General features: G+C 58.9%; 1 protein-coding gene across 6 annotated transcripts in view; it reads right to left on the bottom strand.

Moving 5' to 3' along the window:
- The window catches only part of POMT1 (protein O-mannosyltransferase 1), a 15777-nt gene extending 3719 nt beyond the window's left edge, over positions 1–12058 (bottom strand). The window contains exons 1-15 of one of the 6 annotated variants that reach the window (XM_045288537.1): positions 11961–12058; positions 9837–9988; positions 8391–8497; positions 8140–8190; positions 6116–6262; positions 5412–5523; positions 4750–4815; positions 4550–4643; positions 4319–4474; positions 3641–3771; positions 3205–3300; positions 1597–1689; positions 1147–1243; positions 345–437; positions 25–145 (exon numbers count right to left, since the gene is read on the bottom strand). In XM_045288537.1, coding sequence (XP_045144472.1) covers positions 25–145; positions 345–437; positions 1147–1243; positions 1597–1689; positions 3205–3300; positions 3641–3771; positions 4319–4474; positions 4550–4643; positions 4750–4815; positions 5412–5523; positions 6116–6262; positions 8140–8190; positions 8391–8497; positions 9837–9958 — 1486 coding nt within the window. In that variant the 5' untranslated portion in view covers positions 9959–9988; positions 11961–12058. The other 5 variants (XM_045288535.1, XM_045288533.1, XM_004713245.2 and 2 more) reach the window with 5 other exon arrangements.
- Positions 12059–13743: the final 1685 nt, after the last annotated feature.

The raw sequence follows: 13743 nt of genomic DNA, 5'->3' as shown, positions 1-13743 counted from the left end.
GGGCAAGGTGAGTGAGGGGCTCACTTTTCCCGTAGCGGTGCTCCTCCACGTTCCACACCGTGCTCTCGTGGAAGCCCCGGGACAGCTTCTCCCCAACCACCTCCAGCTGCCGGAACCCCCAGTCGGGGAGGTGCGCCCCGCTCAGCTGCCCGCATGCACGGGAGAAACACAAGCATTACGGGAAAGGCCAACTCCTGCGGGCTCAGGCACAGGCTGGCTGGGAGAGGGGTGTCCCATGCCCAGGGTCTCGTCCCAACTCCGAGAGGGGACAACCGCAGCCACCCCTCAGGGTGAGAGGAATGTGGGCACTCCACCAGGACCCGCCGCGGGAGAGGCGCGGGCACCTTTAGGATGGCGGACGTGTTGACGTGCACAAAGCGCACCTCGGACATGATGGTCTTCCAGACATCCCTGTCGGTGTCTCTGTTGACAATCTCCTGCCACGGGGGACAGTGTGGATTACTGACCTCCGTGGCCCCGAGCCCCTCACACAGTGATGCTCACTGAAGCTGCACAAGGGGATATGCCAAGGGGGCGAGAGGGCGGTCCTGGGCGCCCCCTCGAGATGCCGTGAGGGGGCTCTGAGAGCCCCTGCTTGTCTCAGACCCTCACTCAGCAAGCTTGGAGGGGATGCGGATGCAGCCCTGGAGTGCTGTGTGAGGGACCGGGCAGGACCAAGCCCCCAGGCCCTGCCCCGCCTGCAGAGTCAGTCTAGAACTCAGGTCCGCTCGCTCACAGCGGGTCAGGCAGGGACGCTGCCTCTGACCTTCTACTGGGAGCTGAGTGCTTAACCACGCGCCACCAGGGCTCCTCTGGTGTGGAATCGTAAAGAACCGCCAGTGCCCGCGCGGTGCCTGGCACCACCCTATGTGACCCCTCGGCACCAGAGGCCCCTGACACTGTGGGCAGGTGGCCCTCCCAGTGCCAGCCCTGGGGCTGGGGGAGGAGGCCAGGTGGGCATTGTCACAGAGAGCAGAAAGGGGGCTTCAGCAGGACCTGGGGGTGGGAGCAAGGGCGACTGAAAGATTCAGGATGGGCAGGTGCACAGAACCCCCCCTTTCTCATGAGGACACCCCCTTTCAGAACCTCTCCTTGGGAAGTGGTGCGGGAAAGTGCGAGTTCTGGCCCTGGTAGGCAGGAGCTCACCAGTCTCCAGAGGTTCTGGGCGGGCATGGAGATGTTGTGGTCCACGTAGCAGGAGACCTCCTGGGCGTGGGGGCTCAGGGGGGCCGCCACGTCGTGCCTGGAACAGCAGAAGAGGCTCTGAGAGGTCTTCAGCCTGGCTTTCTGCTGGTAGCCTCTGCCAGGGTTTGCGGTTCCGTTATGGCGCAAGAAGCCACCTTTGGGCTCTCGGGTCAGCTCGGCCCTCAAGGCCGGCCTGGGCGGGGTTGGCAGTCACAGGATGAGAATGCGGGCAGGGCAGTTCTGGGAACCACATCCCCAAACCAGCCTTGGGGGACCGAGGGGGTTTCTTTCAGCCCTGGACAAGGAGTCTGCAGGCACTGTGACCCATGTCTCAGCCGAGGCCCCGAGTCATCTCTGACGGGGAGCAGCTGGCCCCGGGTCATGTGGGTGGGAGGGCAGAGGGTCACTCACGTGTTGAGGAGGCGGGCGGTCATGCCGTGGACCAGCTGCACCGTGTCACCATGTCGGATGGGCCTCGGGGGGTTGCTTACCACCAGCTGGTGTCTGCAGAGAAGCGGGAGGCAGTGCAGGCTGGATCCCGGGGCTCTGGTCCCTCAGAACGGCAGCCCCGCCCTTGGGCTGCAGCGTCTCTGCCGCAGGCAGCATGGAATGGGGGGCTTCCACGGCAGCCTGGACCGCCCTGGTCCTGCTCCGGCAGGGCAGCGGTGTGCCGTCTGTGAACACGCACGTTGGCGCGGAGAGCACACCTGGCAAGCCTTTCAAGGAGAGCTGCTCCTGCTCGCTCGCCACATGTGTGCACTGCCCAGCACGGCCCCAGCACCGGGCTGGTGGCTGCACACGAGACACATGTGGTCCGTGGCCCTCACGCTTCTGCAAAGCCTGAAATCTCAACCCACTGTTGTCACGTCGATGCGGACTCACCGCCACCCTAGGAGGCAGGGCCTGGCTGCCCTGTGGGGTTGCCAGGCTGCAATCTATGAGGAAGCACGTGGCTTCCTCTCGCAGAGCGACCGGTGGGTGCAACCACCGCCACCAAACTGGAGGCAGCTGCAGAACCACTGGGCTTCCAGGCACCACAAGCCCCTCGGGGGCAGGGGATACAGGGAGCAGACAGGGACAGCAAGGGAGGCTGAGACGGTACGTGTGCAAGGCCACCTCCCTGAGGAGTAGCCTTCGAGCTAAACCAAGGAGCCAGGCAGGAAGCAGCACTGCAGGCAGGGGCAGGGGCTGGTGCCCAGTACCCATCAGGTCTGTCTTGCTCTAGAACAGGGTCGGCAGGTGAGTCCTGTGAACAAGAGCGGGCCAGGAGGACCCGGCTTCGGCAGCAGGAGATGGCGTGAGGCCTGCAGGCTGTCAGGAGCAGACTTGATTCTGCGAGCTCAGGGACGGGTCTGAGCAGGAGCACCTGGGGGCATTTATGCTGTACTGTGCTGTACCACACCAGGGCTATTGGATGCTGGAGGGCAGGAAAGGAAGGAAGATGGCCAGGGAGGGGAGGGGCAGGGGGCGGCTGGTTTAACATCTCCTTGAGGCAGGATCCACAGGACTTACTGATGAGTGAGATGTAGGGAGACAGAGAGAGGATGACCCCCATCTTCGAGGTCTGAGCGAGGCTGAGGAAGGGACCCTGTTTTAGTGTGGAAGGGAAAAGTGGGGGCAGAGGGGCTCTTGACACATGCCTGTAAAACACCCAAAAGGAGACACCATCTGAGTGTGGCCCCTGAGGAGGGACCTCTGTGGACCTCAAGAAAGCCTCCCCCTCATGGCCGTCCAGTCGACCCTGACCCCTAGAGACCACCTTGGGTAGAACTGCTGGCCCCGTGGGTGTCTGACACCCGTAACTCTTTAAAGGAGTGGAAAGCCTCATCTTCCTCCTGTGGAGCAGCTGGTGGTTTCGAACAGCTGACCTTGCAGTTAGCAGCCCAACTCGTAACCACTGCACCACCAGGGCTCCCGCGCAACAGGCCTAGGGTAGGGGGAGCGTGGACAGACTTGGGAGTGCAGGCAGGCTCAGGGGCTGGTCCAAGCAAGTCAAGAGCAGGTGGGCTCTGGACTCACCTCCCGGGGTCCTTTACAATCCACCAGTTGTTGACATCTTTGAAGGGGTAGCAGGTCACCTGCTGCTGGTGGGAGCTGCCCCGGCCATTCTCATATCTGTGTGAAGAGGGCAGGGTGGCAATGACAGGGGCCTGCGAAGGGCCAGAGATGGGCCTGGGCTGCAGCCCTTCCTCCCTGAGCTCAGGTGCTCTGGGCAGACTGCAGAGGACACGGAGGTGAGACCTCCCAGGGAAGGAAAGTGTGGCCCCGATGGCACCGTGGCCCAGGGGGACCAGTCTGCTCGTGGGAGGTGGAGCTGGTGCCTCAGAGGGCACCGCAGGACGATAACCAAACCCGCGGGGACCAGGCCTCGTGCTCAGCCCCTCGTCCAGCCAGGAAGGCTGTCAGACGACAACGTGGCACCAAGGCCTTTGCTATGCGGCACACCCTTACTTACATCATGGGGTAGGTGCTCTGGTGGGAATGAAGCCAGCAGGGCACAGGCTTGCCAAAGACACTCTTCAGAGTCACCTGGGAGCCGTAGGCCACCTCCAGGGGCTGGCCTCGAGTGATCCGCGCCAGTCCTCCCTGTGACAGAGCACACGGAGCCCAGCCTCCTGAACGGCCAGGCGACCCCCCTGGGGTGCCAGCTCAGGTGGCTCCACCTCTGGGCGGGCAGGGGGGTGGGGGGAGTAAGGGTGCAGTCACACTGCGTGACACCATCCCAGTCCTGGCTGTGGCTGGGGACACCTCCCAGGGCCGCCTCCGTTAGCTCTTACAAGCATCTGTGAGACAAGAGAGCTCATGGAGACGGGGTAAAGGAGGGCCCTCGCCCCAACCCACGCAGCTTCCAGAGCGGGGTGAAAAGCAGGCCCGTCAGACCCTAGATATTGGGCTCTAACGTGCTCGACTGCCACACCTGCTCTTAGTGCCCAGTGCCCGCACGTAAGCGGCCCTGGGGAACCTCTCGTTTCAGCCAGCCCCGACCTTCAGATCCTCCAAGCTCACCCCTCACATCTCAGAGCCAACCCCTTCCTCCCTTGCAGACCCCTCAGTGAGCTCAGCGGCCGTCGGTAGGCCCCTCCTGGTGGTCTTTGAGCCCTTTCTCGAGGGAGCACGGCGCCCCACCGCTCACCTCCAAGCTGGCCTGGAAAGCGCTGGACATGACTTGGTCGTGGGGCCCCGAGCGGAAGAGGAGGATCAGGTGGATGTAGAAGAAAAGTAGGTACATGAGGGCCGGGATGACCAGCAAGGCCACTGCTCTGGCCAGCAGATGACAGCACACACAGGCCTGCGAGAGTGCAGAGAAACACTGCCTGCTCCGCCCAGTGGGTGCCCCCCACCCCCATGTCCCCAGGGCGCTTACGTTCGACAAGGTCTGGTCTCCCACCAGGTGCCAGGCGTGGGCAGCAGCAACGCTGAGCACAAGCAAGTACGTAAAAACACCCATGTATTTTATGCTGCAAAGAGAGGATGGAAACTTACACGAGGCAGGAGGAGGAGGAGGCACAGGAGGGGAGGAGGAGGAAGGAGAGAACTGGTCTAAGACAAGTGGCTCTAACTCACCCCACGGTGCAGGAACACGCGACTCCTGTCAGCACCAACCAAAACCACCAGCTTAGAGAGAAAGGGCTGGAGGGAGAGAGACGGGGAAACAACTCCAGGAATGCTCCTGAAGATTGCCCTGGGTGAGTCCCGGCGTGTACACGTTGCTCAGTGTGAAACTGCTCTGAAGATAACACCAACACAAGCCCCTGCTCTGCACACCCTCACCTGACTCACAACCCTGACCCTAAAAGGAACCGCTCCCCAGTGGCCACAGAGGCACCATTTCTCAGACGCAGCGGCCTCTCTGCAGGGTCAGCTGGCTCTCCTGGGCGCAATCAGCGTGAGCCCAGCCTCGACAAGCTGCAGCCCTGGCAGACTTTCCTGCATTGCAGTTCCAGGAAAATGGGGGATATGTATCAAGGAGCGAGCCAAGGACCAAGCTGGGTCTAAAAGTCCAAACTCGGTGCCAGCGACTCCATGCTGAATCACAGGGACCCCGTAGGGCAGGGTGAACGGCCCGTGAGGGTTTCCGAGACTGGAACGGTTTACAGGAGTGGAAAGTCTCGTCTTTCTCCCACGGAGCAGCTGGTGGTTTTGAACTGCTGACGCTGTGTATCGCAGCCCAGCTCGTAACCACTAACCACCGCAGGCACACAAAGCCGGGGCATGCGTTCCCATACCTGTGCTGCTGGAGGTTGGAGAACTTCAGGTAGCACAGTACAGACAGCAGGTTGAAAAATATGAGCAGGGCCTCCAGGAGGATGAGCCTGGACTGGGTGATGAGCGCGTTCTCTGGTGGAGAGAGAGGAGGAGGGTGAAGGCCCACTTCACCGTGACAAGGGGCACCAGCTCAGTGCCTCGGACCAGGCAGGGTGACATCCGCAAAGGAGTGGCGGGCAGGAGGGGGGTGCAGAGGTCAGCGATTCGGGATGAATCCCGATGGTGGCAACCTGGCTGTGTGAACGCTCAACCGTTACATAGGCGGAGTCCCTCGGAGAGAGTTGCACTCAACGAACCATCGTGCCTACTTTCTTGGCTGACTTTTCATCGGGGACATCTCATTGGTTTATACACCTGAGCTGAAACAGTCTTTCTGAAGGACGAGCCCCTGCTAATTCCTGGGCCATGGCGATGGAGGGGACCAGGCGGCTACCGCTACGGGCAGGCCTGGCTGCGGGTCTAGGTGTGCTCATGGGGACCCGACGGTTTGGGCAGCAGCACATTCATGGGCTGCACTCCAAGTCGGACCACAGAAGAACGGAGGTCTGAAGGTAGCCACCCCGCAGCCGGAGGTGCGGCAGGGCCTCCCAAGCCCTCCGAGCCCTCCCCAGGGCTCGGTTCTGGCCCTCGACGCAGCGAGGAGGCAGGGCGGCCCGGGCCTTACCTATGAGCATCAGCAGCGCGGCTCCCATGGCGGCGCAGTGAGAGAAGCGGAGTTCCAGCACTATCTGGTAGGCCATGGGCACGGAGAAGGCCCCAGCGAGAGCCGGCAGCAAGCGCAGGGACCACACAGGCACGTTGCTGCTGTACTCTGGAAGGAAGGGCAACCACACAGTGGCGCTGAGAACAAGGGGAGTCGGGGGGCTTGTAAACAGCCTGGCCTCCCACCGTGGTGCAGAACTAGGAGACTGGGCACCACCTCAACAGTCCGGCGGGCAGACGCGGGCTGAGGCTTTGCAGTCAGCTTCCTTTCTGTACTGAGAAACGGCCCCAGGTGGGGCCCAGCGACGAGGGATAAGGGTTCTGAAATCAGTTCACTCTTTTAAACCTGTTTAGCCCTTCACGCCACCTGTTTCCAAAAACACGGTGGCAGCACGCAACGTTTTTCTTTTTTCTCTAACGACAACAGAAATGTATTTATTTACTAACCGTTTTATTGGCACTCAATCCGCCTGCCACACAATTCAATAGTTCAATCACACCCCAAAGTGTTGTACAATCATTAGCACCATCAACTTTGGAACTTCTGCTCCCAGCCCACCCCCATGGTCAAATCACTTTTAAAATAAGTTGTGTAGTCACCATCAGTTCTAGAGTGTTCCCTCCCGCCTCCCACATACATGGTTTGCCCCCCCCTCACCCTCCCTGTCTCCTCACCACCCCCCTACCTCCCCTATAAGCCCCTGCATCACTTCCAATCTCTCTGCCTCTACTCCTGTGCTTTGCAAACTGGAAAACCCAACAGAAACAGAAAACAGAAAGGGAAAAAAAGTGGTAAGGCTAAAGTAATAAAAATACAGAGATAAAAATAGTGGGGAAGAAAGAAAAGACCACGGTGAATCTTTAAAAGAACCAGGGAGGAATTTTTGTCATGGAACAGGCAAGATTCTTGCACCTAGAAGAAATCTTGTGGGGATCTGCCAGCGGCTTCATCTGAGCAGACACTCTGCAGAGGGGTGTGGGCCCCCACGGTCCCCCACAGCCTGTGACAAATTGGGTGTTCACACTTTAGGCTCTGATACGTTTCCCGTCGTCATATTTGGATGTTGCTGTTGTCATCACTGGCTCGCACAAGCTTCTTCCATGTGGACTTGGTTGACTCCTCACTTAGATGGCTGCTGGTTTGAATACGCGCCTTTTAAAAGACCCCAGACACTATTCCGATTGACAGCCAGGCACCATCTGCTCTCTCCCCCTGCTGTCGCCCCCTTCTCTTCAGTGATCATTTCATGGAGGCGAGGATGGAGCAGGCCATGTTCTTGGATTGGGGCTGGAGCTCAGGCCCCCGCCCCCCCCTCCCCCAATCCAGCTGCTTGTCCCTGGGCTTCGCATGGCTCAGGTTGACTTTGGCGGGCCTGTTTTTGTCAAAGCACCCGTCAAAACAGGTAAGTAACTCGTTGTCAACCACCCCTCTGGGGAATAAGGCACTTGTCCCGCCCTGAGTGCTTCCAATGTCACATCACCGTGGACACTGCCGAGAGGCGTCTCTGCCAGGACAGCCCCACCGTGGGCTGCAGCCTGGAGCTGTTGCCCCCACAGGTCCATCTCCCCTCCGACTGAGCGCTAAGCGCGGGGGTTGGGGTTGGGGAAGCACAAAACTTGATGTGCGAATGATGAGCTCAGCTGTGACAGGAGACAACCAAGCAGGAAACTCACTGCTCTGACTCACGGTGACCCTACGGGGCAGGTGGAACCTGTAACTACATGGGGACAGGAAGTCTCCTCTTCCTCCATGCCACCCGGGCTCTGTCACATGAGAAACACAGCAAAAGCGAGTGAGGGAATGACCAACGTCATAAACCCCAAGACATCTACCAGACGTGCCTAACGCCTCCCTTAGACGCCTTTCATTGACTTCACTTTGGACTCCGACTGGTAAACTACCCTTAGAACCCCCAGACAAGCTACTGCAGCTCCACGCTCACAGGTGCAGATGTTTACGACTGGGGAATGAATGTGATCTTTTACCTGCTCCGATTCGGTTCCACAAGAAGTTACCATCAAATCCTCCTAGGTAACCTACAACAGAAGAGTCCTCGGTTACTGACCGCATTCAGCAAGTAGTTGGGGAGAACCGAACCAAGGCAGGCCGTCGGGAACCAGGGATGCGTCCATAGCAAGCAACGGCAGCGTCTACACTAGAGAACTTCACTTCTCAGGTTCAAATGCCTTTGAGGCCTGAAGGCAATGGCTACTTCTCCCCCAGCGAGCGAGCCTACCTCCCAAGGCCAGCAGCATGTGGCCCAACGGCGGTCCGCTGCCATCCAAGAAGAAGACCCGCTTCATGTACAAAGAGATGTACTGTCCATAGTAGACTTCGTCAAAACTGCAAGTCAAACACAGGAAAGCCCACGGGCCGGTCAGCTCCAGCTCCTCACCTAAAGAACAGGTGCGAAGTACGGGGTGTTTCCAAAAGGCTTCAGGGGAGTGACCCTGTGCCCCAACTTGCGCCCTCTCCCCAGTATTGAGACACGGACAATCAGCCCTCGAACAGCATGAGGGCTGGGGCACCGACATAATTTACAGGTGACCTGTGCACACACACACCCCCACCAGCCCCAGGCTCACTTAGATGTGACTTGTTTGCCCGCTAGGGCCGCCAGCCCAAGGACTGCGAGTCTCGGCATACACGCTGCGGGATGTGAATCATCTCCCCAGGCACCGCTCACCCTCCGCCTAAGGATACTCCCAACCCTTGAGCTCGAGCTTCCCTAACAGCAAACACTCCCCGTGGGAGTGGGCCTGTGCAGTCACACCGGTGGTGTTCAAGGGTGAAGGGGGTCATGACCCATTCAGGGGGGCAGGGTGGGAAACCCTGGGCACGTGTCCCGATACAGAAAATTCACCGACACACTGGGTCCTGGGGCCGGGTGTCCATACACACCCTCTTTCTCCCCCAATATTTCAGGTGTGTGGCCTATCAGCCTCCCCTGCTGAAAGGCCTCCAGGGACCCTGGTTGGCAAGCCTGTGGCGAAGAACTGGAGTCAGACTGGGGACACCAAAGGAAGGGGTGCCGCTGCGCTAAGACGTGTCCACATCATGGGGTGGGGGTGGGGGGTGATGTAACGACACTAACTGGGTGTTGTCAATTTCTCAGCCGTCATCAGGGTACTGTGGTGAGTTTCCTATTCAGAACCACTGAGGTGGATGTGGCGAAGCCGGCTGATGGAGCCAGTGTCTCTGTCTCTGTTCTCTCCCTGTCCTGTGGGATCCATGTTGACGCTACAGGGCCCCGTGGAACGGAGCCTGTGGTTTTTGAGGCTGTAAATCTCCATGGAAACAGAACATCCTTCTCCTGCAGGGAGGCTGGTGGGTTTGAACTGTTGACCACTTCACCACCAGGGCTCCTTAACCGGGCTCCTACAGTGGTGGGAAGCTATTAAACAATTCTCCCTACTTCTGAATACATTTGACATTTGTCTTCCTCCCACAACCATAATGGGCCTCTCTTCCATGGCCCAGGGACACCTCCGATGGTCCTGTGGGGCAAGGGCTAAACTGAGCGTTCTGTGGGGACTGTTCTGGGAACAAACTGGCCTCTCCCCTTAAGGCCCAACGCACACATCACCTAGAAGCCAGGCACGTCATCCTCCTGCCAAAAAAGACTGAGCAAAGAAGAGTTCTTGGATCCCCGGGGAAGGGAGACGTGGGTCCTGTGGCTTACACGACGGCCCGAGGATAGGTGAGGCCCCACAGCCTACTCAGCAATCCCATCCCAGTCAGAGCCACGACATTCAGGTTGATGTCCGCTCTCACCACCAGCGGTTGCTTCAAAAATCCCAACATCTTGTAGAAAAGCAGGCTCAGGAGGGCGCCCTGCAAAAGGAGAAGAGTCGCCATCAAGGGACAGGCTACACAAAGGATCCCAAACCACCCTGGCTCCCGGATGCGTGGGCTGGGCTGGCACTCTGGGGATGCCCAGGAAGTCAGGCGGACCGTATCGCTAGTGGGTAGCTACTGCGAGTTCCCAAGCAGAGAAACAAGACAACACTAAGGTTAATGTAAAGGCTTTTGGGGAGGTGGGGGAGGTGGGGAAGGTGGGCACCACCAAAAGGATGGCATTCAGGACTGAGCGTTCCTGCGCTTCAACACCTGCGGACACTTCCTGGGGTGAGGGGTGGGGGACGAGAACCAGCTGCCATTGCGACAGGTGAGAACTACCTCCACAGTGCTATTTTTAAAGAGTACGCCAGTTCAAGTGGTATACATAGAGGGCGGCAACAGTGACAGTCTCGGGGTCTTGTGACCATTCCCACCCTCTTTTTCGGAGGTGCTCCTCTCCCACTGCCATCGACTCACTGGCCCCTCAGGTTCCTAGCTCACCTGTCAAGTTGTCGTCAATTTGATGCCACATGGGCAGATCTCAATAGAGCTTGATGCTCTGGGCAGACATTCTTGACTCGTTAAACCACTGTTTGGTTTTAAGGAGACCTCGGGGAATAGTTTTCGTTTAAGGGTTTAGGGATTATCTTGGAGCAATGGTTTTGGGGGTTCATCCTGACTCCCATGGGTCCACAAAGGCTGGAAGCCACGTCAATTTGAATTTCTGTTCTGCATGGTCCCTCTTTGGAACAGGGTTTTTCACCAGAATCGTTGATCGAAATCTTCAGGGATCTCCTGGCTTCCTGGCAAAGGAGGAGCCACGGGGTTGATTTCTCGGAGATCGATCACCAGGCCTTTCTCCGAAAGTTCCTACGGAGGACTCGAACTGGCCAGATCAACTCTTGGCATCATCAAAGGCCCCCTCCTGGGAGGACAGGTTTCCTTTGCCCCTCCCCAAGGCCACGCAGCATGACCACAAGTAATGCCCACTTTGGGCTGCCGCTGAGGTGCTGGAGCAACCACTTACATCTGTATGACCTCAACCTGCCTGAACCTGAGCCTCTCCATCTATCTGCCCAAGCGCCTCCCTTGACTCCCAGGGGCAGTACCAGGCCTGGGATCTCCATTCTGACCGGCAGGTGCAGCACTGGCCTCCTTCCTAGTTGGATCCTGCATTCCCCTGCCCCCATGCCCTACTGCCTTAAGGCTGCTTCAGGCGTGGTCCACCTTTCCCTACCCAAGACTGACCCTACTCTGGCCCTCCAGGTTACACCAACCCAGGACATCCCGGCCCCCTTCCTGGAGCTGAATCTGCCCCAATCCTCTTCTGTTCCCTGGGCCCTCAGCTGTCCCCTCTCCCAGTCACTCCCTTTCCCTCCCACAGGCCGAAACTGCCCCTTCCCGCGGGCTTCATCAGTCCTTAGGGGTGGGGCCGGGGGCCTCTTTTCGTGGGGGCTTAATCTGCCTCTGGGCGCCCCATTCTCACCCCAAGACTACATACATCTAGCTTCTGGGGCTCGCTCCTTCGCCTAAGCTACTTAGCTCGCGCCGCTCGCTTCTCGACCCGGTCCCTTTCCCTCCCTGGGGGTGCACTCGCTCCGGGAACCTCTCACCCCGCCTCCCACCCCACCTCTGAAATCTGCTCCGGGGCTCCCGTCCCGCCCCAGGCCTCCCCTTCCCACCCACCCCTGGGCCTCCCGGAGGCTCTTTCTCCCCGGGAGCCTGCATTTGAGTTGGGCGTTCCCGCCCCACGGCGGCATCGTCCTCCTGGCGCCCCCATCGTCCACCTGCAGCAGCACCTGGCCAGACAGCCTCTTCTTGCCCCCGCGGCTGCTCCTGCCCCAGGCCCCACCCCCCGACTCCGGCAGGGCAGGGGGCTTCCAGGCCCAGGGGCGCGCACGCGCGCTCGTCCCGCATGACTCCCGAGCGCCAACGGGACTCTGGTCCCCGGTGCCCCCAAACGTACTTGCTTTCCTCCAGGGCCCCTGCAGAGCCGCTCCCCGCGCCGAGCCGCGCGTGGAGGCCGACGGTTGGAGGCTCTCGCTGCACTCCGGGCGCTCCCCGTCCCGCTCGACACTCGACTCGCCGCGTCTGCGGAGCCGACTGGCCGCGGGGCGCCTGCGCGCTGAGTCCTCCGCGCCCGCAGGCTTCTAAGGGGTAAAACGCAGATCTCCCTCTCCCAAGGGGATTGCTCGCTCGCTGCTCTGGTGGAGACCTTTACTGACTCAGGACCGCGGGGTCTCCTGTTTAAAGTGTCTCTCCCACCGTCTTCTACTTGGATGAGCCCAGGGGCGGACTTCGGGAATTGTACCGGACACGCTCCTCTTTTAAAAGAACATCATGTCAGCTCAAAAACGGAAGTGAAACTTGGTTATGATGGCACTACAGGAAAGAGGACTGTGTCTTCCTTGCTTTCACGGATGGAAATTGGACTGTAATGGACTCAGCCCTCCACCCCCTTCAGCTTCTCTTTCCACACTCTGTAGAGCAGTCTGGACGCCTGGAGAGTAGATTTTAGCTTGCTTAATGGTCTCGCAGCTGGAAAAAGGACTGGGTTCATAGCAACTCTCAGCAGCGGCCTGCTTCAAACGGCCACACCTCAGAAACCTCTGGGTGAACACATTTCTGATTCCAGCCCATCAGTCCACCCCACTGCATGCTCTTAGGACTGACATTTGAAATGGATGTCATGAGTGCACTGCAGAGGCTGCACCCGGTGCCTGGCGTGTTGGATCAGCGACCCTATAGTACAGAGCAGAACCGAGCCTGTGGCTTTTCCAGACGGGAAATCTGAGGCCAGAAAGCCTCATCTTTCTCCTTCGGAGTTGTCTGGTGGTTTTGAACCACTAACCTTGTGGCTAGCGGCCCAACCCGTAGCCCATTACACTTCAGGGCTCACTTCTCTTCTCCACAGCCTGAGAAACCTGACTCATGCGGAGTAGGTCGCTGCTCTCCTCCAGCCAGGTTAACACAACCTCTTTTGGGCATCTCCCCTGCTGGTTACACTCCCTGCCAAGCGGTTCCCCCTTCCTGGTGTTCAAACTCACCAATTCAAGAGCCCAAGACCACCTCTTCTTGAATTGAGTGCATTTTCCCCAAATGATCACTGGAATGGTTGGGACCCTATGGCATTAGCTGACAGGAACACATCCCAACTGATGGATCATCCTTTTCCTCAGCCCTCACCCACGCCAACCCCCTAGTCTTTTTGTGCGTTCACACACAAGGACCAAAAGGACACTGCAGGACTAATACATTGAGTTATGGTCACTACTTGCAGGGCTTCTTCCCGCCCCTCACCACCACAGACTAGAGCCCTGGATGCTATCTACACCATTTATGGTTGTCTACGTTAGTTCTGCTGTACTCAGCATGACCCTCTCGCGACTCCCTAGGTTGTAGTGTGGAGAGGTCAGGGGCTCATCTGGGCCAGGGGATTAGGAGCACATGCGGCCTGTGCCTAGGCTCAGGGTGCAAATGAGGTCACCAGTGGCAGAAGAGGGTGTCTGTGGGCCCCAGGCGGCCTGTGTTGTTGCTTCTGCTTGTGCTGCTGTTTGCACCGAACCTTCTGCATCTCAGGTAAGCAGCAGTGACCGTGGAATTGGTGTGGCTACCATAGCTTAAAGGTCATGCCAATTATTTTTCCTCCTGGCCAAGAAAAACCTGGGGAACCAGGGTTCCTTGTGGGCAGCGTTGTTCATGTGGATGCCTGGCAGAACCCCAAGCACTACTTCAAGCCTCCGGATCCT

This window comes from Echinops telfairi, unplaced genomic scaffold, assembly GCF_000313985.2.
Source record: "Echinops telfairi isolate 266 unplaced genomic scaffold, ASM31398v2 ScPeMD7_22;HRSCAF=79, whole genome shotgun sequence".
Classification (NCBI taxonomy): Eukaryota; Metazoa; Chordata; class Mammalia; order Afrosoricida; family Tenrecidae; genus Echinops; species Echinops telfairi.
This window is presented reverse-complemented; position numbering and strand designations above follow the sequence as displayed.